Genomic DNA, 27,935 nt, shown 5'->3' with positions numbered 1-27,935 from the left:
TAATTTTGGCAGCCGTAAATAATGTATTTTTTACGGCTATAATAAAATAGATCAAATGTATCGTCGATGGACAACATATATCGTCGATGGTTACAGACAATGCATTTTGGTGGACTTTTCTGTAATGGGCGTGGTTTGTAGTCTTGATGGACGCAGACGCGGTAGTTTGCTGTTACCGTAGTAACTAACTAATCAACACTGCAGTGTGATATAGGCTAGATACACAGCTAGCAAACATACAGCTAACTCTAAATCTTTTTTTTTTCTATAGACTGTTAGCTAATAATTTTGTCAGATGGCTACAGTAGTGGCACAGTCTCATTATATATTCGGGTTGCGGACAGGAGTGAAGAATAATTTGTTGTATTTTGATGAGCAAACCGTCATATTTCCGTGTGGAAACAACTGTGTGCGCTATAACATCAATCAGAAATGGCAGAAGTTTATTCCAGGTACTATAAAACTTTATTATAGTAAATATTAATCCTATCTATCTATCTATCTATCTATCTATCTATCTATCTATCTATCTATCTATCTATCTATCTATCTATCTATCTATCAAATTACATTAATACATTGATAATTTGAAAGATCATGTACAAATAAACGTTCCTCTTGTATGAATCAAAATATGTTTATTTCACACACACACACACACACACACACACACACACACACACACATATATATATATATAGAGAGAGAGAGAGAAACATTAAGCTATTTAATTATTTTTTTTATTTAGTTGTGATGTTTTCATGACAGGTAAAGCATTACTGTATTAAGGCGGGACACTGCAGGTGAATAATTACCTTATAGTTGTCACCTTAATTACCCAGTTAATTGATCACATTGATAATTGCAAACATTTTTTGTATTACAAGTTTTCTAAAATGTTAGGTTTAAATATGCAAATGATGCATTATTTAATGAAATATGCGCTAATTTGCATACATATGTAGTACAAAAATCTAAACACTTTCAAAATTCTTGTTTAATTTTTAATTTAATTTATTTTATTTTTTTTTGAGTGCAAAAACATACAACATGGTAAACGCAGAAAAAACAACAAAAAAAAAAAAAACAATACCAACAACAAAAGCAGCAATGATAATAAATGAAAATGAGCAAAAATGACAATCTGAATAATAGTAATGTTATAAGTAGTATTAGCATGTTTAGCAATAATAGAAATAACCATAAGTAAGGAATAATTGACGACGGCCGTAGAATTGTCTAAGAAAATAATGCACACCCGAGGTGGTGATGCGGTCACGAGTTTTTCTTAGAATTCTACGGCCCGAAGTCAATTATTTCGCTTATACTACAGTTACCACACCTCAAGACATCGATCAAATGATATATTTCAAGACATTCGTCCGTTTTTTTTCCTTAAAACGCTATTGTGAGTAGGATTAATTTCTTACGCAGCTCATCCAACACCTTCGTTGCTAGTTCCAAAACGTCATAGTAACGACGCTTGAGCCGTTGATAGCAAACTAATGCAGTTAATAGACAGACCGACAGACAAGCATACAGAGAAATAGAGTTTGTACATAATAAAACGTAATATTGTGGAAAAAACATGGACAAAATCTGTCGTTTAATCCTGTTGTTTACTGTATTTATTAGTTTGGCCAGTGTCATTGTGGGTTTTGGTTATTTTGCTGTTAGTGGGCTGTAAGGACCTTTGAAATAACTGATCGTGTGGCGAAGTGATATAGACATCTACTGCGGTCAAAAGCTGCCTGGAACTACGTTCGCCGAATCGCCGTGCGTTTCCCTGAAAATAATGCACACCTCTAGAACGTTCGTCAGCCAATCAGATTCAAGCATTCAACGGCCCTGTAGTATAAATTGAAATAATCGATGATGATGACGATGATATTTTGTGATGACAGTAACAGTAATATCAATAATTACAGTAATAATAATAATAATAATAATAATAATAATAATAACAACAACGATAATACTAAAAATGGTGATGACAATAATATGTTGTGATGATGGTAACAGTAATATCAATAATATTAACACTAAAAATAATAATAATAATAATAATAATAATAATAGTAGTAGTAATAACAATAATAGAGACTGTGATGTAACGGTAATATTTTGTGATGATATTTTGTAATGACGGCAACAGTAATATCACTATTAATAATAATAATAATAATAATAATAAATAATAATAATGATATGTTCACAATAGTAGCTATATAAATATATTTATATAATGGAGAAATTTAATAATGAACCATACCCAACACATACCACACCTATCCTAGCTTCTGTTTCAGTGTGCATGTTTTTTTTTTTTTTTCCTCCTTCTCTCCATTCAAGGCAACATTATAGACATCATATGTATGTAAACTTAAGCTGAAGTGGTGCATGAAAAGAAGGGTGTGGTGCATTAAAATCAACATGCGGTGCATTAAAAACATGAGTGGTATTTGTTGGGTGCAGTTTTAATTTATTTATATTTATACACTTTTGATTATGTATATTCAATGATATAGTCTTCATTAAACCGTTACCGTCCATACAAAACATCATCCCATCAATTTATTACTGCTCAATGTTTCTCTGATATAAATAGTGATAAAAATAATGAAAACAACAACAACACTAATAATAATAATAATAATAGTAATAATAAAATAATAATATTAATAATGAAAACATCATCCCATCAATTTATTACTGCACAATGTTTCTCTGATATAAATAGTGATAAAAATAATGAAAACAACAACAGCACTAGTAATAATAATAATAATAATAATAATAATAATAATGAAAACACTCATATTACTAATACTTTGTATAAATATGTATAATATTTTGTGAATACATAATTAAGATAAGTGTGTCAGATTTGTAAGAGTTGAGTGAGGTCTGATGTTGAATGTTGTGGTTCTGATGTATAGTTGTAAGGTGGTGAAAAATATTCTAGGGAGATGTATTCTGTAAGCAAATTTTTCCAGTGTGTTATATGAATAGTGTTTCGGGATTTTCAGTTCAAGAAGATAGTTTTCTAGAGCTAGGAGGAGTATCCTTTTGTTTGTTATTTCCTGATTGAGTGTTGATAGATCGCCCAGTAGACAGAGTGAAGGGGATAATGGGATGCGACAGCCCAGGAGGTGGGATAGGGATTCAGTGACATCTTCCCAAAAGTGTTTAATGGGTGGGCAGTGCCATGTGGCGTGGATATATGTGTCCGGACTATTTTGTGAGCAGTGCAAGCAAGTTTCTGATGTGAATCCCATTTTAGACAGCCTTTCCCCAGTGTAGTGTGTTCTATGAAGGGTCTTACTGTATGAGCTGAAGGTTGGCGTTTTTAGTCATGAAATAGATATTATTACAAATTTGAGTCCAGAAGTCGGTATCAGGAGCAATAGAAAGATCTTCTTCCCATTTGGTTATTGGTAAATTTAAGGTTTTATTTGAATTGGTTATCATTTTGTATAATTTAGAAAGTATTTTTTGGGGGGATGATATATTAACTAAATCTGCTACTGCGGAGGGAAGGTGAAGATTGATGGTTCTGATATTGATTTTAGATAAAACAGCTGATTTGAGTTGCAAATACTTCAAGAATTGATTGCTCCCAATACCGTACTCCTGGACTAGGTAGGAAAATGAAACCAATTTGTTTGACTGAAAAATGTGATTAATATGTGTGATACCCTTTTCTGCCCATTTATGAAAATTGAGTGTTTTTTTTTTTTTTTTTTTTTTTGTTATTTGTGAAGTCAGAGTTATTCCAAAGTGGGGTGAAGTTAGATGGAGCCAGACTGGAGTTTGTGATTTGATGATATTTCCACCAGGCGTCAGAGCTGAAGCTATTGTCAAGGCTTTGAAGCATGAATGATGTTTAATGGACTGATTAAGAAATGGAATGTCTGATATGTGTACGTTTTCGCAGAGTGATTGTTCTATGTCTAGCCAAATGATGTCTGATTGAGTGGGGTGAGTCCATTTATATATGTATTGGAGTTGGTTTGCTAGTGAGTAATGGTAAAAATGTGGGGCTTCTAAGCCTCCTAAAGATTTGGGTTTTTGTAAAGTGCTTAATTTTATCCTTGGTGGTTTATTTTTCCAGTAGAATCGGTTGATAATGGAGTTTAGAGATTTGAACCAATTGAGAGTAGGCTGAGTTGGGATCATTGAAAATAGGTAGTTTATTTTAGGGAGTACTGTCATTTTGATTATTGCTATTCTTCCCTGGATGGATGTCATCTTCTACTGTTTTTAATAAAGGAGTGAAATTGAGTCCAGTCAGCTCTGACAGCCTGGAGGAAACCTTAACGCCTAAGTAAGTGATGTGACCTGTGCATAGAGGAATGGGTGATACCTGGGCTACCACATCCCATTTAGTTTGATGTAGTGGAAGAATTGAAGATTTATTCCAATTTATTGCATAATCTGAGATTTTAGATTATGAATCAATGGTTTTAGTTATTTCTTGTAGAGATGACTGAGGGTTTTGCAAAAAGACTAAGATATCATCAGCATATAAACTAATCTTATGTTGGGTTTGGGGTGTGTGAATTCCTTTGAGTGGGTTCTGGCGGATGGCTGCTGCTAAGGGTTCAATGAATATGGTGAATAAAGACGGAGAGAGTGAACATCCCTGCCTAGTCCCCCTGTGCAGTGTGAAGCTTTGTGATGTTAGTCCATTGGTGTTGACTGTGGCTGAAGGTGTTGTGTATAAAATCTTAATCCAATTAATAAACAACTCCCCAAAGTCAAATTTTTGTAGTGTAGTGAATAGAAAGTTCCAGTCGACTCTGTCGAAAGCTTTTTCTGCATCTAAAGTGACTATGAGGGTGTCTTTCTGCTGTAGTGATGAATAATCTTTGATGCCTACCTTTGATGAAACCTGTCTGATCTGGGTGGATTATAAATGGGATAATTTTTTCAATTCTATGTGCCAGAGCTTTGCTGAGTATTTTGATGTCTACGTTGATAAGGGATATAGGACGGTAATTTGACGGAAGGGTTTGGGGGTTTGGGGATGAGTGAAATAGTTGCTGTGTTCATGTGTACTGGTAATCTTGAGTTTTGGGAGTTCAATATTATTAAAAAAATGAATTAATATCCTCTTGTCTTGTGTTATTATCAGATAAATAAAGTTTAGCATAGAAGTTGCGAAATATTGTATGGCCAAATATTTACTGGCCAATCAAATCAAAAGAAATAGAGTTTTTTTTTTTTTTTTGACATATTAGAGTCAAATGTTTTTACAGAGAGGATTTGGGTATCTAATTTTGTCACTCCATAATTCTAAAAAACTTAGAACAGACAGAAAACAATGTTTTTTTGTTTTGTTTTTTTACCATTTTTATGGAATAAAATGTTGTATAAAATCAAGCAAAATATATATATAAACAAATCCCTCTGTAAAAACCTTCATAATATAGACAGGGATAAAAATGTAAAGTTTGGTGTGTGTAAGTGCTACTGAAGTGGAGATTTATAGCTTAGTGTAGGAGAAAAACCTCATTTTGAGAAAACGGCCTTTAAAAATATGTATTGTAATTTGAATCTATTGATACAAATAGATAAAGTGCTATAAAAGAAACACTTAACACTCTCTTTTGGATGTTTTCTTTCCAGTAGTCTGAAAAAACACTTTATGAAACACCAAAAAGCCCAAAATCTCAAACTTGACAGGTGCATGAAAAAACTTTGGATTAAATTTTGGATTAAATGTGATTTAAACATGTTTTGTAGACTTTTGTGTTTAACCCTCTGGTGACCACTGACCAGCATCTGTTTCCTTTGTCGGCACAGGTACAGAGAGAAGTCAGAGAATGCAGGCCTTGGCCATCAGCACAAACAGGCGTTATCTGGCTGTGTCTGAATGTACAGAGAAAGCCACCATCACTGTGTATGATCTCCAGCAAGAGCAGAGCAGGAAGAGGAAAGTGTTGACTGGAGGAGAGATCCCGGTTGACGAGTTTGTCTGCATGGCTTTTTCCCCCGACTCTAAGTATCTGATCGGTCAGGCAGGTGGGCCAGACTGGACTCTCTTCCTCTGGATGTGGGAAAAGAAGCAGGTGATGGCCACTGTGAAGACAAGCACCGATGGCCCCATACACCAGGTAAACATAGTTAACAGGAAGGTGATTTAAAATACTATTATTTAAAATTACTATTAACATTAGTTACTGTTTAAAGTATTCTTTTTGTTATTCTTTTTATTTTATTTTTTTGCATAGTGCAGTATGGGCAGTAATATAATCCTAAAAATATTGTTCATGTTCTTCAAGTTTTATTATTTTATTTTATTTTATTTTATTTTATTTTATTTTATTTTATTTTATTTTGTTTCGCTTTGCTTTGCTTTGCTTTGCTTTGCTTTGCTTTGCTTTGCTTTGCTTTGCTTTGCTTTGCTTTGCTTTGCTTTGTTTAGTTTAGTTTTGCTTTGTTTTGAGGCAAAATACAACCCACACGTTTTTGATAGATTTGAGTCAGCACAATCACTCAATTTAATATATTTTTAAACATTATATTAATAATAATGAATATTTCTAAATCTTATTACGTCATACATAGGAAACTATAATTTCGTTGGATGTAAGTTTAATGACAATAAACAACAGGTTATTATTGTTAACTTTAAAAATTAAAACTATTGTTAACTATTAAAACTATTATATTAGAAATGTTAGAAATGTTGCCTTGGCACCTAAGTTAAAACTAAAATTCTATATTTTTCACTAAAATGAAAATAGAAATAAATAAAAACTAAAACTAAACTGAAATTAAAAAACAGTAATTAAAACGAATTAATAGAGTAATAAAAAAGTAATTGTAAAAATATAATAAAAAAGTAATAGTAATTAAAAAACTAAAACTAATAAAAATAACAAAAGCACATAAAAGATTATTAAAAACAAACTAAAAAAGCACAAAACTAAAACTAATTTTAAAATGAAAACTTGAAATTTAAAAATAAAAGCTAATTTGTTGTTAAAAAACAATATTAGTGTATAAAAATGCTAAAATTAAACTGATAGAAAATGCATATTGCAATCAATGAGTTGTATAAAGATTATGTACTATTATTAACTGTAATAAAGTACTTGTCTATAATACATGGAATACAAATATTTTATTTCCACATGGAATATATTGGTTTGTTCATAAAAAATGTGTTATATGAACACAATGACTAGTTACAAATATAGCAAATTATTGTAACATTATTTACATATTTATTTATAATTCAGCACATCTTTGTTATATGGGGGAAAACGATATCTTATATTCTCATTACCGTAATGCAAATCAACCACTTTATTTAATTAAACTTTAATTTGGCCATTAAAAGTCATTTTGATGACGGGTCAGAATTACCGCAGTGATCAAGCTGCCCTAATACAATCTATCCATTCCCATTCTCAGGTCAGCTTCAATCCTGAGGACAACACACAGATCTGTGTGAGTGGCAATGGGGTGTTCAAGATCTTTCGCTATGCTGGAAAAACCCTGAAACAGTCCAACACATTTAAAACAGACCATCATTTCCTGTGCCACTTCTGGATGTCCATGGAGCAGGTGATTGCTGGCACAGACGCAGGTCAGCTGATGATGTTTGAGGCAGGCCGTCTGCGCTGGGAAATGAATGTGACATCTGTGCAGAAGATTGACAGGTGAGTGTAACATCAAGTTCTGATGATATTTCTTAAAGGGGTCCTAATATGCTTTTTCACTTTTTGAATTTTAGTCAGTGGGTGGTGTGTATGTTTGGGCATAAAAAAACATCTACAAAGTTACAAATCTCAAAATCAACTCCAAAGGGAGATATTTAGTTTTTTAAAAATCCCTTTTTAACACTACAATGAACGGCTCGTTTTGACTACACAGCATTGTTTTCCGGATGATATGATGTCACAAAGCTCTTTATAATATCATTCAAATAAATCCCACCTACGGAAATTCGAGGGACGAGGTGGGGGATTAGCCTACATTTAGCGATGTAGCAGACTGATATAAACACAAGCATTGACTAGAGTGACGATCATCGGTTGCCGTGTCAGAGCGCCGTAGATGTGTTGTAAGAGATTTATTCATCATACAGTGTAAATTGCTTCTCTAGTCTTACACTGGAGCTGGTTTCAGGCATGTAAATAATTAAATAAATTAGCACAATAATGATGATATCATGTATCGGTGATCTCGCAGGCTGACGATAGGACCAACACTACTGTAGTATTAATTACTCACCCTCCATGCATCCTAGGTGTATATGACTTCATTCTTTCAGACGAATGCAATCGGAGTTATATTAAAAATAATCCTGGTACTCCTAAGCTTTAGAACGGCATAGACTGGTGTTTCTCTCCATCAGTCCAATAAAGTGCATCGATCCATAATAAAAAGTAGTGTTTTTGTAAGAAAAATGTCCATATTTAAAATGTAAGAATCACTTTAATCTAGTTTGCACTAACATTTGTATACGAAACTTGCTGCTTTGGAAAGGGGTGTGGCAGGACTGAAACGCTGTCTAAGCTGTTTGCCAATCGCAACGCAGTGGGGCTGCTAACCAATCACAACACATTTCGTTTTTCAGAAGGCGGGCCTTTTTCAAACTCTGAACTAATTTAGCCATTTGTGCCAGGCTGGGGAGAAAGCTATAGTAGTAATGTAAATTATGTGAAAAATAATGTTCTAGTGCACCCCCAAAACAAAATAACGACTTTGTAAAAGAGCATAATAGGACCCATTTAAAGGGTTAGTTCACCCAAAAATGAAAATTAACCCATGATTTACTCACCCTCAAGGCATCCTAGGTGTATATGACTTCCTTCTTTCAGACGAATGCAATCAGAGTTATATTAAAACTAATCCTGGTACTCCTAAGCTTTAGAATGGCATAGACTGGTGTTTCTCTCCATCAGTCCAATAAAGTGCATCAATCCATAATTTTATAAGAAAAATGTCCATATTTAAAATGTAAGAATCACTTTAATCTAGTTTGCACTCACATTTGTATACGAAACTTTCTGCTTTGGAAAGGGGAGTGGCAGGACTGAAACGCTGTCTAAGCTGTTCGCCAATCGCAACGCAGTGGGGCTGCTAACCAATCACAACACATTTCGTTTTTCAGAAGGCGGGCCTTCTTCAAACTCTGAACTAATTTAGCCATTTGTGCCAGGCTGGGGAGAAAGCTATAGTAGTAATGTAAATTATGTGAAAAATAATGCGTTTTTCGAACCACCAACCATGAGAGCATGTTCTAGTGCACCCCCAAAACAAAATAACGACTTTGTAAAAGAGCATAATAGGACCCATTTAAAGGGTTAGTTCACCCAAAAATGAAAATGAACCCATGATTTACTCACCCTCAAGGCATCCTAGGTGAATATTCTATTTTGTAGAGGTAATGAACTGAGAAATCAAAATTCCCTAGATTTTTTAACATCTGAGAGGTCATTGTAATATAGGAACATCCTGTAAATTTCAGAACTAAAAACTTTTTTGTTAGTCTAAAAACAGCTTATATTGAAGCCAATCTGCCAAAATGACAGGTTCTGGAATGTGCCAAATGCCAATTAATGACGTAATAGTAGTGGCTAAACACCGCCTCCGCAGAAGAGGATCAACGCCTGCTTCTACATTGCTGCCTGTTTAGCCCAGACGATCTGTGCATGTAGTAGATAAATGACAAGAGTGGCCAACGCAGGTCTACGCAGGTCTAAACCTTGTTTGATGAACTTTATTTTTAGCAAAGTTCCAGACCTCGTCTGTAAAAACTTGAGCAAATTGAGCACTTGAAAAAAGAGCATCTAAAATTGCCCGAAGTTGAAGAAACACTCAGTAATTGATACAGCATGTACATGAGTTATTGAGGACCAATATGTCATGTGGCAGTCTTATTCGAGTTTTGATGAACAAAGCCCTGATTATATTGATTATTATGAGTGTTTTAACTTTCTGGTACATTTAATTATGACCTACAACCACCAGGTCTCATTATGATTTTTTTTCTGGCAAAACAATGGATATTGTATTTGCAATATTTTAAACCCTAACATATAAAATGTCATGCATGTGTATTACTTTCATTTTTGTATGTTGTTCCTGCAGTCAGTCTGAAAAGCATAACTCAAACGAGACCTCCTCCACGCTGCCGCGAGTGACAGCCATTGTAGGTTATTCTAATGGGTTCGCTTGCTCCGCTGGTCCTGGCACTGTGTGTTTGTTTGAGAAAATAGAGGAGGAAGACCAGTATAAGAAGACCAAAGAAGTAAAGGTGCCATAACATTTTCTCATTTAAATGTTCACTGTAGCATGTCAGGTTTGGTTTTGGAAAGTATGCCGGTTGATCCTGGAACAGTTTTCTTGTCTTGTCAACTCAGATTCCTCCAGAACTGTTCAGTAATGATCCCAGTTCTGCAGAGCAGCAGGAAATCAGCACTCTGTGCATCAGTCCATCAGAAGAGACCCTGGCCACCAGCACAGACCGCGGGCAGCTCTACGGCATCAATCTCTCCCTAGCTGAGTTCAACAAGGTGTTATTTTGGCACATTTATATATTTATAGTTTAGGTTTTTAATAACATTCGTGTTTCTATATTTTCTTTTTAATTACAGTACAATTTTTATGAATTTAGTTATGTGCTATTCTTGTCATTTTTATTCCAGTTTTAGTTAAATTTTAGTTTTAGTCATTTTAGTGGTTCACTCAAAAATGAAAATATGCTTAAAATGTACTCAGGCCATCTAAAATGCGGATGAGTTTGAGTCAGAATGAGAGTCCAAACAGCTGATAAAAAACATCACAATAATCCACATCTAATCCACACAACTCAGTCCATCAATTAATGTCTTGTGAAGCCAGAAGTTGCATGTTTGTAAGAAACAAATCCATCATTAAAGAAAAAATTCACCCAAAAATTAAAATTAGCCCATTATTTACTCACCCTCCAAGGCATCCTAGGTGTATATGACTTCCTTCTTTCAGACAAATCCAATCAGATTTGCATATATTATATATCAATATATTATATAATATATTAAAAAATATCCTGGCACTTCCAAGCTCTATCATGGCAATAGGTGGGTGTTTCTCTTCAACAGTCCAATAACGTGCATCCATCCATAATAAAAAGTGCTTTACTCAGCTCCAGGGGGTGAATAAAGGCCTCCTGTAGTGAATCGATACGTTTTTGTAGGAAAAATATCCACATTTAAGACGTAATAATAACTTTAATCTAGCTTGTGCTCACTGGTCGTACATGGAAGCTCTTCCAGACAGATGACATAGGATGTCGGCATTGCGCATGGACCAATGAGTTTGTTTACAGGAGCAAAGGAAGCAAAGTTTAGCAAAGGAAAACCAGTCCCCTTTTGGTTTACATCGAAATCCTCTAACATGTTTCCTTAAATATCCTAGTTTTGTACTTCTAATTCATGACCGTTGTTTTGTTTTGGTTTCTCTATGGCGCTTTTGCGTTCGTCACGTCTGAGCGTCACATGCGCAACGCCGACATATTACGTTATCCGCCATATATGTACAACAGTGAGCACAAGCTAGATTAAAGTGATTATTACATTTTAGATACAGATATTATTCTTACAAAAACGCAAACCTTTTCGCTGCAGGAGGCCTTTATTTACTCCCCGGAGCCATGTGAGGCACTTTATATAGATGAATGCACTTTATTGGACTTGTTTTGGACTGATAAAGAGAAAGACCTGCCTATGCCATTCTAAAGCTTGGAAATGATTTTTATTTAATTTTTAATTTTTATTATCAGGATAATTTTTAATATAACTCCGATTGGATTTGTCTGAAAGATAGAAGTCATATACACCTAGGATGCCCGGAGGGTGAGTAAATAATAGGCTAATTTTAATTTTTGGATGAACTAAACCTTTAAGATGATTTTAACCATACACAATCACTTCTGGCCAATATACCACTCCATTATCCATAATAACACTTTCTCCAGTGAAAATGTTATGTCGTCTATCTTTGTAAGCTTAGATGGCTCGTTGCTTACTACCATTCAAAAATAACATTTCTTAATGCAAGATTGCAAAGAATTTAGGTCATTTACCAAACATAATTTTGTGAGAAGCTGATTTACTCATTGTTTTGTATTTTGCTCATCATACCAGTCAAGACTAATTCAGCTCTTTCTCCCATTGTGTTATCAGGGTGCATGTGTTCAGTTTGAGCGGCTGTCTCACTCGACCCACTCCAGCGTTATCACAGGTTTATCCACCTGCATCCGCAAACCGCTCATTGCCACCTGTTCCCTGGATCGCTCAGTGCGCATCTGGAACTTTGAGACCAAGTAAGTTTAGCTCTGTTAAAGGTGTTGTTCTTCATTTTATTGTTTTATTGTTATTGTGAATTTTTAACATCGTTACTCCAGTCATGTGATCCTTCAGAAACCATTTTAATATTATTTATTATATATATTATATTTTTTTCAGGTTTCTTAGATGAATAGAAAGTTCAGAAAAACAGTATTTATCTGAAATAGAAATCTTTTGTAACATTATTAATCATTATTAATCATTTGATCAATTTAAAGTAATTTAAAAGTAATCTTTGGATTTTTTTTTTTTAAAAAAATGTAATAATTATAATAATAAAATGTTTCTTGAACAGCAAATCAGAATATTAGAATGGATCATGTGACACTTAAGACTGTAATGACGTAATGGTAATGATGCTGAAAATTCAGCTTTGAAATTACATTTTAAAATATATTCAAATATAGAACAATTACTGTGAATAGTAAAAATATTTCAAAATTTTACTGTTTTTGCTTTGGAGCAAATAAATGCAGGCTTGCTGAGCAGAAGAGACTTCTTTAAAAAACATTAAAAATCTAAAAACTAGTAGTGTATTTAACTGATATTTTAGCTTTTTTAGCAGTAATTATGCAGTAATTATGCGTGTGTTGTCCAGTGATCCCAAAATAAGAAGGATCATACAAAATGCATGTTATTTTTTATGTAGTACTGACCTGAATAAGATATTTCACATAAATAATGTTTACATATAGTCCACAAGAATTTATAAAATGACCCGGTTCAAAAGTTTACGTACACTTGATTCTTAATACCGTGTTGCATATGCAACTATTACAGAAGGTTTAAACACTCATTGATGCTCCAGAAGGAATCACGATGATTAAAGGGATAGTTCACCCAAAAATTAAAATTTAATATTTATCTGCTTACCCCCAGGGCATCCAAGATGTAGGTGACTTTGTTTCCTCAGAAAAACACAAACGAAGATTTTTAATGAAAACCGGTGCAGTCTGCCAGCCTTATCATGGACTTGGATGGGCACCAAACCTTTAAAAGTAAACAAAAACATGCACAGACAAATCCAAATTACACCCTGCGGCTCGTGATGATACATTGATGTCTTAAGACACGAAACGATCGGTTTTTGTGAGAAACTGAACAGTATTTATATCATTTTTTATTTTTTATACACAGCCACGTCCATCTGTCATGAGCACGAGTTTGGCATCAGTCACGTCACATGTGCTCGCGCTCTAGCGTAGAATACGCAAACGCCGGAAGCGATCTGTTGCATTTATACGACACTCATTGTTTACACAGAGCACAGAGATTGTGGGTATAGCGGCTATTCAAAATGGTAATTACTTGCGCGTATCCTGATTGTTTAAACCGATTTAAAGCTAAAAGATTACGTTTGCTTGCGCAAACTCATCCGGGACTTTTCACTGATTTCCCCTTACGGAGTTTGCATATTCTACGTTAGAGCGCGTGCTAATGTGACGTGACTGATGCCAAACTCGTGCTCAGGACAGATGGACGTGGCTGTGTATCAAAGGTAAAAAATTATATAAATACTGTTCATTTTCTCGCAAAAACCGATCGTTTCGTGTCTTAAGACGTCAATGTATCATCACGAGCCGCAGGGTGTAATTTGGATTTGTCTGGGCATGTTTTTGTTTACTTTTAAAGGTTTGGTGCCCATCCACGTCCATGATAAGGCTGGCAGACTGCACCGGTTTTCATTAAAAATCTTCGTTTGTGTTTTTCTGAGGAAACAAAGTCACCTACATCTTGGATGCCCTGGGGGTAAGCAGATAAACATCAAATTTTCATTTTTGGGTGAACTATCCCTTTAAGAGCTGGGGGGTGAAAACTTTTTGAATTTGAAGATCAGGGTAATTTTACTTATTTCGTCTTCTGGGAAACATGTAACTATCTTCTGTAGCTTCTAAAGAGCAAAATACGAAAAATGCACACATCTTCATTCTGTTCAAAAGTTTTCATTCCCTGGCTCTTAATGCATTTTGTTTCCTTTTGGACTATATGTAAATGCCTTTTGTCCAGTGTTTTAGAGATGTATAAGGAGTTCCAGGAGGAAGCCTACAGCGTAGCTCTTCACCCCACTGGACTCTACATCCTGGTGGGATTCTCAGACAAACTCCGTCTCATGACTCTGCTCATTGATGACATCAGGACTTTCAAGGAGTTCACCATACGCAGTTGCCGTGAGGTGCGTCTCAACATTGCTAAAGTTTGCTACTATCTGTTTATTCGCATATACAACATTGTTCTTGTACAAGCATTGTTCTCATTTGTTACATGTTGTGGATTGACTTTGGTGGCTAATTTTCCATGCATCTGTCTCCAGTGTGCATTCAGCCACGGGGGCCACTTGTTTGCTGCTGTCAATGGAAACGTGATCAATATCTACTCCACTACGACATTTGAGGACGTCCTGAATCTGAAGGGACACAATGAAAAAGTATGTGTTCTGAAAATCTGAGGAACAGTTCATCCAAAATTGAAAGTTCTGTCATCTCTGTTATAATCTAATGTGTATGTGTATGCATAATGTGATAGGCTACTTTGAAAGAGGAAATCCACTGCAACTCGAAAAGGCTTTAAACAGAGTTATAGTCTATTTTATTGTGCGTCAGGTGCGGGCCATTGCGTTCAGCGCAGACGACAGTCGTCTTGTGTCGTGTGGCATGGACGGCGCCGTGTACAAGTGGAATACTCTCACCGGTGCACGAGAGTCTGAGAGCGTCCTCAAGACGTGTAGCTACACAGGAGTGACCATCTCTCCTGACGCAAAGACATTCTTCGCTGTCGGGACAGACTGCTCATTGAAGGAAATCCAAGACTGTCAGGTGAGTACAGTCTCGAATGACTCATTTGACATCTCAAAACCAGAGTCACAGAACTGGATTCTGATTGGTATAGATTTACTTTAATGCAGTCCTTTCAATGTTCTAATATTTCAGAATTTATTTATGTGGTTCAAATGGATAGTTCAATAAAGGTGTGTTTGTTAACATTAGTTAATGCACTGTGAACTAACATGAACAAACAATGAACAACTGTATTTTTATTAACTTTAGCATTAACAAAGATGAATAAATTGTGTTGTTCATTGTTCGTTCATGTTAGTTAATATATTAACTAATGTTAACAAATAAAACCTTATTGTAAAGCGTTACCCTTGTTTGTAATAATCAATTTAGTGACAATTAATGTCAATCCAGCTTAAAGGGGAAGTTCACTTCCAGAGCAAAAATTCACTCTACCCCTTGTCATCCAAGATGTTCATGTCTTTCTTTCTTCGGTCGTAAAGAAATTATGTTTTTTGAGTAAAACATTTTAGGATTTCTCTCCATATAGTGGACTTCTACGGTGGCTGCGAGTTTTAACTTCCAAAATGCAGTTTAAATGCAGCTTCAACAGGCTCTAAACAATCCCAGCCAAGGATGAAGGGTCCTATCTAGTGAAACAATTGGTTATTTTCTAAAAAAAAAATAGACAATTTATATACTTTTTAACCTCAAATGCTCGTCTAGCTCTGTGTTTACTCTGTGTGTTCCAGTTCAAGACAGTTAGGGTGTGTTGAAAACCCCCTATCTTATTTTGTCCTCCAACTTCACAATTGTCCTACATCTCTGCAGAAGTGCCGACCCAGATCAAATGCTGGGTACTATGATGAGTTGGAGGACAAAATGAGATGGGAGTTTTTTCGAGTCGACATACCCTAGTCTTTAACCGGAGTTAGACAAGACAAGCATTTGAGGTTAAAAAGTACATAAATTATACAATTTTTTAAGAAAATAGTCCATTGTTTTGCTAGAATTCGATTTTTTTTTAAAACTTGAATACTGAACATTTGAAATTGAACAACTGAATTTTCAAATCGCAGATTTTCTAATAGACGTTAGACGTTTTTAAACAGCAGATTTTTGTTCTGATTTCTAAGACTTCCAATATTCAGTTTTTAAAAATTACAACTTCAGGTTTTCAAGATAAAAAAAAATCGGAACATCAAATTCAATGTTCAAAATTCAAAGCGCAGAATTTCGGATCGTACAGAAAGTAGGTCAGAGGTTATGCACAGGGAAGAGTAGATGATCTACGAAAAGTCGAACGAAGCATTTACTGTGACCGAGAGGGGGCATGTTTGGTTCACTTAGACTAGTTCTGCCGTGGTCACAACATAGTAACTCGTGGGTACGTGATAATACCTTCTATACTCTTTGATAATACGCCATGGTCAAAAGTTATTATTTCGTGGGAACGTCATATTAACTCGTGGGAGCGTGATATGTCGTGGCCACAAGATGGCAGTGTATACATAGTTATACGGCATATGCCTACTTTATCAGTCGGCTTTGCGTAAAACGAATCTGAAAGCAAAACGCGCAAGCGCATTCAAAGGCAATTTTAATACCAGAAGTTTAGAGAGCGACTCCCCAACACGCGCAAATTAGACCTCATAACATATCCAGGCTGTTATTAGTATGTGGGCTATAATAGGTTGTGTTAGTTTTGTCTATAGCTTTGTATCATACTTGAGATCTCTTGACTTCAGGTTCTGAATAGTTTTGCCGACAAGGAATTTTTACTGGAAGTGCAGATTAAAAGGTGAATATAACATATTTCATTTCGGCTTATTGATAAACTATTACATTTTATAATTAAGGAATAAATCATTCACGCAGTTTCATTTGAAACACAATGAACACAACATGCTCATTTATCATCACAAACTGGGGTAAATACATTAATAACGTAAAAACTTCATTGGCATAATTGTCAGGCGTTTACAGTATTTGCAAAATATTTTAGCATATTAATAATACTAGCATAATTATACAGAGAGTTAATTAAAGCACTACACGAACTGAAAGGGAAGTAAGCATATAAAACAATAAATAGCCTATAGCCCAAAAATATAGCCCTAACCAGTTAATATAATTATTATAAAATTAGGCCTATTGTATTAGCCTACTGTTTAATAATAATAATAATAATAATAATATACAAATATGAAATATAAAGAACCGATCCGTTAACGGGCAAGCGGTGCTCCTGCACCCAAAATACTGCCACTTATGTCTCTTTGGGTCATTCCCCGCCAGAGATAAAAATGTCCTTTAACCAGATTTTTAACAACAAATAGAACATTTGTGACCCTGGGGTCCGTTCTTCGTACCTCGCTTACATCCAAGATCAAATGACACATCCAAGATCAAATAATCGCGCTAACTATGAGCTCGCTATTCCGGTTCTCCGAACGCACCTGTTGTTGATGATTAGTATAGCTGGATGAAGTTATTTGAGATCACTGGGTGGCTTAAAAGGGGCTACGTATCGATAGTAGAAACATTGATCGGCAACTCTTTGATTGGTCGGCGAACATGTCGAAGGAGCGCGCTCAGTATTTTTCTGCAGCAGAGCAAGAACTCTTGATTGAGGGATTTCAGAGTTTAATTAAAACGCAAGGGAACACTGCAAAGGCTGCAAAAGCAAGGAAAGAGGGCTGGCAAAAAGTAGTGAACAAATTAAATGCGTTAATGCTGCCCATGTTACATGTTTTTTCCTTGATATGTTATTTTATTTATATTTTTATTTTTTTATACATTACCGTTCAAAAGTTTGGGGTCAGGGTCAGTAAGACTTGTAATAGTCTTTAAAGAAGTCTCTTATACTCATCAAGCCTGCATTTATTTGATTAAAAATACAGAAAAAACAGTAATTGTCACAGTTCTGTCTGTTTGTCATTGGTTTTTCCCATTTGTCTTTCCCCCGTTGATCTGTCATTTGGTTTAGCCCTTCGTCAGTGTGATTCCCTGCACCTGTCCTTGTACAATTAGTCACCTGTGTTTAATGATTAGTCACCCTTTATAAGTTTGTCTTTCAGTTCAGTTGATGTCGGTCTTTATTTGATGTTACTGTTTCATGTGTGTGGATTATCCTGCCTGTTCCTGTCTGTTCCTTGAAGAAGAGTTTATTAAAAATAGTGTTAATTGTTGATCTCGACTTCGTCTCGTTCATCCAGCACGTCTATACCGTAACAGTAATATTGCAAAATGTTTTTACAATATTAAATAATGTTTTACTACATACTTTAAAATAGAATTTATTCCTGTGATGAAAAGCTGAATTTTTATCAGCTGTTACTCTAGTCTTAAGTGTCACATGATCCTTCAGAGATCATTCTAATATGCTGATTTATTATTAGAATGATCAATGTTGGATAATATCAACAGTTGTGCTGACAAATATTTTTTGGAACCTGTGATTTTTTTTCCCCCCAGGATTCTTTCATGAATAACAAGTTTAAAAAGTACAGTGTTTATTCAATATATATATACTGTATATATAACAATGTAAATTATTTATTATTAACTTTTAATACATTTTTAATTATTAACTTAATACATCCTTGGTGAATAAAAGTATTAATTTCTTAAAAAAAAAAAAAGTACTGACCCCAAACTTTTGAACGGTAGTATATATATATATTATATACACTTTCTTGCAAGATACTTTTCTTTTCCCACGTGAGTCAGTCCGCGTCAGTCATGCTCTTTAACCAATCAGATGTGACCTCGCCATTTCAACCAATCATAACCCGCCAGGAGCGCAGCCGAGCAGGTTTAAGTTTGCGCACTTGTTGCTATGACAGCAAGTCCAGGATGAGCTTCGAAGAACCAAACAATCCAAGATCATGCCAAATCGTCAACAATCAAATCCAGCTAACTTAGTTAGCGAGGTACGAAGAACGGACCCCTGGACCACAAAACCAGTCATAAGGTTAAATTTTACAAAACTGAGATGTATACATCATATGAAAGTTCAATAAATAAGCTTTCTATTGATGTGTGTTTTGTTAGGATAGGACAATATTTGGCTAATGATTTTTGGCATAAAAGAAAAATCAATAATTTTGACCCATACAATGTATTTTTGGCTATTGCTACAAATATACCCCAGCGACTTAAGACTGGTTTTGTGGTCCAGGGTCACATATATGATCCCTCTAGATAAAACAGTTTGTTAATATTCTTGCTGCAGATCCTTAAGGAAGTGCATACAGGTGATGTGGTTTGCACCACTGTTGCCATGTCCCGTTCAGGACGGGCGCTCTTTGTTGGAACCTCCACTGGGACTCTGAGGGCCATCAAATACCCTCTACCCATCCAGAATGACTGGATAGAGTACCAGGCCCACGCTGGTCCTGTCACTAAGGTTTGCACTGCTAAAATTTGTTTTGAAATTTGAGCTCCTAATAAGAAGTCAAGCATGTTTTTCATTAATATTTCTATTATGTCTTGTGTCTGTAGATGGTTATCACTTTTGATGACAAGTTCCTCATTACTGTCTCAGAAGACGGCTGTCTTTTTATCTGGAAAACCATTGACAAAGAGAGTCAGGGGTTGAAAAAAGAAAAGGAACTAAAATATGCTGAAGAGATCCTCATTACCAAATCAGACCTTGAGGAAAAGGTAATCTCAGGAAAAATCTTCCTTTGTGTCATAAAAAAAAAAAAAAAATCAGCAGATTTTGCAATACTATCTTAATTGTAGGTGACATTGGTTATGCTTAAATTGAAATAAAAAAGACCAAATATTACAGTAAACAGCAGCTGTGTTTTTGAAATATCTTAACATTGCATAAAACAGGACATTTAAGAAACATTTTGGAAAACTGAACATAGAACTGTCCCGCTGTAAACCAGGTTCTTGTGTTCAACCTTCCTGCAGAATAAATTAATGCTGGACCTGAACGCAAGAGTAACGGAGCTCCAGGTGGAGAACAAGTACCAGCTCAGCCTCAGGGACATTGAATACAAGGAGAAAATCAATGAACTCACTGAAAAGTGTATCCAACAGATCAATTCACTAAATGCTGAGAAAGAGGTCAGTGCCAAGAGATCCAAAATGGAAAACATTGTTGTTTCATAACACAAATAGCTTATAACTTAAAACACATATTATTTATTACAGGTCCTGAAAGTAGAGAAACAGAAACAGCAAGCAGCCCACGTTAAAGCTCTCTCAGAAGTCTTAGAAAAGCATGACAAAGAGCAGAAGGACATGGGTAAAAGAAACATATTCCATTCATTTTTACAAGTTGCGGTCACATTTACTATCGCTTCATGCTAAATTACTTAGGGCAAAATCAAGTCAGTTCAGTAGGAATCATTGCAATCAGAAGTTTCAAGCGAGAGCAAAAAAAAGTAGCCCAAACTGATTTCGCATTCATAAATTTGCCATGTTAACCAACAGAAAGTTGCTTGGTGTAGAAGTGCACTGCAAAAATTTCTTACTGAGATGTTTTGTCTTGTTTCCAGCTAAAATATCTAAAAAAAAATTTAAGTCAAGAAGGACTTTCTAGACGAGTAAAAATTATTGTCTTGTTTTCAGAAAGAACAAGTCAAAATTAAGTGCATCTGTTTGAAACTGATTTTTTTTTCTTACCCCACTGGCAAATTATTTTAATATCATATTCAGGTCATAACTAAATACCAAATAACATGCATTTTGTATGATCCCTTTCACATTTTGCAGATTCTGCAAAGTATATGTAAACTTTTGACCTCAACTGTACAGTATATATGGATGGTAATGTAATTTTGCTTGTAATGTTTACTACCTTCCGAACCAGTCTGTTCCCCTCAGAGTTAGCCTATTTAGACTAACTTAAGCTGCTTTTCACAGAGTCGGCCAATAACCAGAAGCTCATGCTGGAATATGAGAAATACCAGGAGCTACAACTGAAGCTTCATAAAGTTCAGCAGGAATATGAGCAGCAGCTGCACAGTGTAGAGGAGAGCAAGACCCGAGCCCTGGAGGAGATGATGCAGTCTTATGAGGCCAAACTGGAGGAGAAGATGATGCTGATCACCCAGGTTTAATGCCACTGTGAATGTTTCTGCTAAGTTACCAATGCTTAGCAAATAACAATTCTGTCATTTACCCATCTCATGTTACTTCTTTTAAAGACAAAAGAAGATATGATGAATCATTTACTGGCTACCAGCCCCAAAAACGTTTAAAATGTTTTTTGTCTGTCATTTTTATAAAATGTTTATTTATAATGACAGAATTATCATTTGTAAACAGAACAATAAATGTCTCACCCTTTTCTTTCCAACTTGCAGAATCAGGATGAATCCCAGCAGAAGTTTCAGGAGTTTAAGGAATACATAAAGCAGGAAGAAGAGGACGCAGATACGGAAATCCATGAGATCCGCATGAAATATGAGCAAAATCTTAAAGACGAAAAAAAGGCCAACACTAAGCTCAAAGTGGAATTAGATACAACAACGAAGCAGGTGAGTGACAATAATTCGGTTCTGAGTGCATCACTTTAAATATACTACAATGAGGAAGAAAATTATTTGATCCCCTGCTGATTTTGTATGTTTGCCCACTGACTAAGAAATTATCAGTCTATAATTTCAATGGTAGGTTTATTTGAACAGTGAGAGACATAAAAACAACAAAAAAATCCAGAAAATTTAAAAAAATGTCAAAAAGTTACTTGGTGGCAAAACCCTTGTTGGCAATCACAGAGGTCAGACATTTCTTGTAGTTGGCCACCAGGTTTCCACACAACTCAGGTAGGATTTTGTCCCACTCCTCTTTGCAAATCCTCTCCAAGTCATTAAGGTTTCGAGGCTGATGTTTGGCAGCTCGAACATTCAGCTCCCTCCACAAATTTTCCATGGGGTTAAGGTCTGGAGACCTTAATGTGCTTCTTCTTGAGCCACTCCTTTGTTGCCTTGGGCATGTGTTTTGGGTCATTGTCATGCTGGAATATCCATCCACGACCCATTTTCAGTGAGGGAAGGAGGTTATCTCCCAAGATTTGACTGTACATGCGCCTGTTCATCGTCCCTTTGATGCAGTGCAGTTGTCCTGTCCCCTTAGCAGAAAAACACCCCCAAAGCATGATGTTTCCACCTCCATGTTTGATGGTGGGGATGGTGTTCTTGGGGTCATAGGCATCATTCCTCCTCCTCCAAACATGGAGAGTTAAGTTGATGCCAGAGAGCTGGATTTTGGTCTCATCTGACCACAACACTTTCACCCAGTTCTCCTCTGAATCATTCAGATGTTCATTGGCAAACTTCAGATGGGCCTGTACATGTGCTTTCTTGAGCAGGTGGACCTTCCTTCACGGCGTAGTGTGTTACCAATTGTTTTCTTTGTGACTATGGTCCCAACTGCCTTGAGTTCAAGATCCTCCCATGCAGTTCTGGGCTAATTTTACACCGTTCTCATGAACGCAGTTATTTTGTGTTTCTTTTATTTGCGAATAATTGTACCAACTGTTGTCACCTTCTTACCAAGCTGGTTGGCGATGGTCTTGTCCAGCCTTGTGTAGGTCTACAATCATGTCCCTGACATCCTTGGACAACTCTTTGGTCTTGACCGTGGTGGAGAGTTTGGAATCTGATTGATTGCTTCTGTGGACAGGTGTCTTTTATACAGGTAACAAACTGAGATTAGGAGCACTCCTTTTAAGAGAGTACTTCTAATCTTAGCTTGTTACCTGTATACTGTAAGACCCCGGGGAGCCAGAAATCTTGCTGATTGATAGGGGATCAAATACTTATTTCACTCATTAAAATGCAAATCAATTCATAACTTTTTTGAAATGCGTTTTTCTGGATTTTTTTGTTGTTATTCTGTCTCTCACTGTTAAAATAAACCTACCATTAAAATTAGAAACTGATCATTTCTTTGTCAGTGGGCAAACATACAAAATCAGCAGGGGATCAAATAATTATTTCCCCCACTGGATGTATAAAAGATCCAAACATCTTATAAAAACATTACTATAATCCACAAGTATTCCACACCACTCCAGGCCATCAATTAACATATTTAAGACATTTTTAACTTCAATTTGTTGAGTCCTCTACCCATTAGAAAACTGGTCTCATCTAAATTAGGAGAGAAATATGCACAGATTAAGCATTGTTTATAAGTGGAAACAGTCCAAAACAGTTCTAAACAAATAAATTGGTGGATTTTGATGTGATAGGACAACAGGTGATTGGCTTGTTTGCTGGTGGAAGCTTATGGCTTACCAAAAAGCAAATGTTCAAAGTTAAAATGGCTTAGGGATGAATTTGTTTAATACACACAGCTTTTCACTTCACTGTTCCTTTAGAGAGAATGATGGATTGTAGTGATAGAAGGTCTGTGAAATACAAAGTAGCAGTATTTTATAATCAATAAAAAGCATAAATGGTGGCCAGTGTAGAGATGACAAAAGTGAGTAATATGATCATGTTTTTTTGTAGCCTGGAAAAATCCAGACCCTAATCTATTAAGATTAAGGGTCTAGGATCGAGCAATGAAAACTGCCTAACTCGAGGGGCGGCCGCGGCACCAAGCATGCATTTGAAACTCTAACTGCACGCAATTGGATAACGCCACGACCAATCACAACAATACACGCTTAGCTACCAGCAGAGCTAAATGATGTTTCATTAACAAAGTTCGGGAGAAGCGCGTCAGATGCTTAGCGTAAACATCACAAGTCAATCAGCGCCATAGGTTTAAATACAGCTGACTCACCTCAATTCACTCGATGGTTTATCAGTAACCCTCCACCACCCCATCTCATCACTCCGAGTTCTCGCTACTCCTATTGGGGGGTAACGTACTCTGGGTTCGGGCCACTCCCGAGCTCGGAGCCCTTCACCGGACAGCACGCCAAACATGCACTACTATTCTCCGGCTAATTATATGTAAGCGTGAACTCGTGAACTGATAGATTAAACTCTTGCCGTATCCAGTCGGCAAAACAGCAAAAACGTCCTTCTTGCAGAGGAACGATTCGAGTTTTCGGTTTTCTGTTCCTCTTTTATATGGAAAGCCAAGTCTAACTCGTTCATTGTAGCGGCCAAAGCCGTTTCAAACAACTTGTTGTTCATCTGTAGCGACAGCGATCTTTCAAAGTTTACTATATGATTCGGACGTCGCAGTGCTGTCATCATCAGCTTAGCTCGCCTCTGGCCCGCCTACATCAGATACACCGATTTGATTGGTTCCCACAATTGCTTACGTATTGCAGTAACCTGCATCATTGCTCGATGCCAGAGTGTCTTGCAGAGACAATTCAAATTGTGCTCTCGCCAGACCTCTGGATTTCCAGGGTAATTTTCTTGACCTTTTAAAAACTCTTTTTAGACTAACTGTAGTTTTTTTTTTTATTGAAGATTGAGGACAAACACCTAGCTGAACCTTATGTATGTTGTGTTGTTGTACAGTTTCACGTTCTGCAGAGAGAAATTGAAAACAAAAGCTTGGAGATTGAGAAGCTGAAGCAGGAAGTGCAGAAGCTGCAGTCGGTGATCAGAGCACTAGAGAACGACATCACTGGGCTGAAGACTGCAATTCAGAAGAGAGATGGGATCATACAGGACAAGGTAAGCACACATGAACCCTGTTCATGACATGACGAAAAGCAAGTCTTCTGTATTTCTGTTCGTTTTACAGCATTTGGCTTTCTAAGCAGTTGTTGATAGACTTTAAATGGCAATTTCACACCCTACAGAGTCATCTAAACTGAATTACCAATCCTAAATATAATCATCAGAAATAAATCTGTTCTGTCTCAACAGGAAAAGAGTATCTATGAGCTGAAAAAGAAGAATGACACACTTAACAAAACAATTGAAGTGATGGAGTTCAGGGCTGAATATATGGAAGAGCAGATTGAGCCAAAAGAGAAAGAAATTGAAGAGCTGAAGGAGCAGATGCTGGAGGTGGGACACATTTTTCTGCCTATGTGTCATCTCTTCAAGCTGTCATGTTTTATTCAGACCTTTCTGCCTGAGCCACATCAGTTTGTGCATTACATTGCTCCACTGTCAAACCTAAAAAGTAACATTTAATAACAAAAACAGGTAACACTTTATTTTAAGATGTCCTTGTTACAGATTACATGTACTTACTATTACAATAACAATTAATTATGCATAATTACATGCAAGTAACCCTAAGCCAAACTCTAATCCTAACCATAACCACATAGTAAGTATATGTAGTTAATAAAATTAATATTACTTAGTACTTAAATGTATATTTACACTGTAACAAAGACACCTTAAAATAAAGTGTAACCCAAAAACATATATCGTTCATAATAAATGTGTCACAGAATACATAGTCACAGATGTAAATAAAAAACACTACATAAACCAGATGAGTGTTATGAACACAGTGTGATAAAGGATCTGTGTGTTTTAGATGGAGGGAGAGTTGAAGGAGTTCCATAAAACAAACACAGAACTGGAGTTGAAAATTGCTGAACTGACCTTGAAATTGAAAACCAAAGACAAAGAAATGCACAAAGAAATGAGGAAGGTTAGTATGTGTATCACACACAACATCTTAAAGGTTCATATTCATTTAGGTGCTGCAGATCTACAGTTGAGGTCAAATGTTTACATACACATTGCAGAATCTGCAAAATTGTAAGTATTTTACTAAAATAAGACGGATCATATAAAAAGGCATGTACATTTTTATTAAGTACTGACCTGAATAAGATATTTCACAAAAAGGCAATTATATATAGTCCACAAGAGAAAATAATAGTTGAATTTATAAAAATGACCATGTTCAGGTCCCACACATTTTTTGGTTTTTCAGCATTTTTGTGTATTTGGACTCTTTCCAACAGTGACTGTATGGTTTTGAGATCTTTTACACACTGAGGACAACTGAGGGACTCATATGCAACTATTGCAGAAAGTTCAAACACTCAATGATGCTCCAGAAGGGAACACAATGCATTAAGTTTTTCAATTTGAAGATCAGGGTTAATTTAACTAATTTTGTCTTCTGGGAAACATGTAAGTATCTTCTGTAGCTTCTAAATGAAAAAAACATGATATTTAGGCAAAATATAAAAAATGCACACTTCTTCATTCTGTTCAAAGGTTTTCACCCCCGAATCTTAATGCATCATGTTTCCTTCTGGAGCATCAGACAGCATTTGAACCTTTCTGTAATAGGTGTATATGAGTCCCTCAGTTGTCCTCAGTGTGAAAAGATGGATTTCAAAATCATACAGTCATTGTGGGAAGGGTTTGAATACAAAAAAATGCTGAAAAAAACAGAAAATTTGTTGGACCTGAAGGATTTTTCTGAAGAACAGCGGGCAGTTTAACTGTTCAGGACAAACAAGGGACTCATGAACAACTCTAACTAAACAAAAAAAACAAAAAAAAAACAGCTGTGGATCATTCGGGTAACAACACAGTAAAAAAAACTTTTGAACCGGGTATGATTCAGAAATTCAACTATAACTTTCTCTTGTGGACTATATGTAACTCTCTTTTATGTGAAATATCGTATTCAGGTCAGTACTAAATAAAAAATAACATGCATTTTGTTATTATATTCTCTCTCTTAGTTTGGTTGGTCATTAAGAATTATCACAAACATAATAATCAACTACAATTAGCTGTGTTAAATATAAGCAAATTTATCAACAAATTATGTATATTATACATTATAATGTGCAGTATGAAAAATCAGAAAATATTAAAAATATTCCTTTCGAGATTTATTTTTAGGTTACATTTAACAGTGTTACTATATAATTTTTGTATATTGCTTTTTGTTTATTGATTTTAGTTGACATTTAAATACATAAACTTAGCAATTCCCTAGTCTCACTATAATTTCTAGACTTGTGACTGGCCTGCTGTCTTCATCTCCAGGTGCAGGACATTGGGGTTCTCGTGCAGAGATTTAAATCTGATCTTCACACATGTGTGGAATGTATTCAGGACCCAAAAAGATTAAAGGACAACGTTCGAGAGCTCTATAAATGCTACGTTCAGCCATCAGATGTGGTAAGATCAATACATTTTGTGTAATTATTCATACTGTTTTGACTGGCAGTGGCTAGAGATTGTGTGGTGTGTTTGTAGGTTGAGAAAGTGGCAGTGGACACAGACATCCAGAGGGAAAACCACAGACAGAGGGAGCACTATGAGAAGATTATCACAACACTGAAGAACCAGCTCACCAGGGACACGAATGTCTTCCAGGCCAACAACACAAAGCTCATGAAGGTGAGAGTAATTAAAAATAACAGTCTGCAGTCAATTTGGAAATTGGTATCTTTAATCTAGTATGACTGCTTCACCTTAATTTCCCTTCAATCACTGCTTCTGTTTGTGTAAAAGATCTCACATCTGCCGTCTGTGTTCAGGACAACGTCATTCTTATGAAAGAGATCAATGATCAGCGTCAGGAGCTGCGCACAGTTCGTATGCAGCTGCACAACTATGAGAGTCAAAGCAGCTTTAACAAGAACTTCAAGAGCTCTGCTAATGCGAGAGGTGACCAATGAGGGTTTTGGATAAACATGGACCTTGGCAACATTGATGCTGACATCTCAGATGTTAATGTTGGAGGTTCTCAGCTGCCTTTTCTTTCATATGCTTTAGGTGCAGCTTCAGCAGGGAGGAACGGCTTGATGACGCAGCAGAGTTTAGAAGAGGCAGAGAAGATCATCCAGTTCCAGCGACTGGAGATCCAGAGGCTCAAGCAGGAGATGAACGGCCAGACACCCTCACCCAGAACCAAACTACCACCACTCGCTAACTGA

At 35.9% G+C, this 27,935-nt stretch overlaps 1 protein-coding gene across 1 annotated transcript; it reads left to right on the top strand.

The window, feature by feature from the left end:
- Positions 1-221: 221 nt before the first annotated feature.
- On the top strand, positions 222-27,935 carry cfap57 (cilia and flagella associated protein 57). The gene is given in 22 exon segments (XM_073849465.1): positions 222-452; positions 5,809-6,119; positions 7,426-7,679; positions 10,111-10,276; positions 10,383-10,535; positions 12,186-12,325; positions 14,358-14,523; positions 14,662-14,775; positions 14,951-15,163; positions 19,362-19,535; positions 19,631-19,792; positions 20,051-20,206; positions 20,294-20,387; positions 21,008-21,198; positions 21,451-21,624; positions 24,577-24,735; positions 24,931-25,074; positions 25,559-25,675; positions 27,040-27,174; positions 27,253-27,396; positions 27,537-27,666; positions 27,775-27,935. Coding segments are annotated over 22 exon segments (3,615 nt in total). The 5' UTR covers positions 222-295.

Source organism: Garra rufa, chromosome 10 (genome assembly GCF_049309525.1).
Source record: "Garra rufa chromosome 10, GarRuf1.0, whole genome shotgun sequence".
NCBI classification, from domain to species: Eukaryota; Metazoa; Chordata; class Actinopteri; order Cypriniformes; family Cyprinidae; genus Garra; species Garra rufa.
This window is presented reverse-complemented; position numbering and strand designations above follow the sequence as displayed.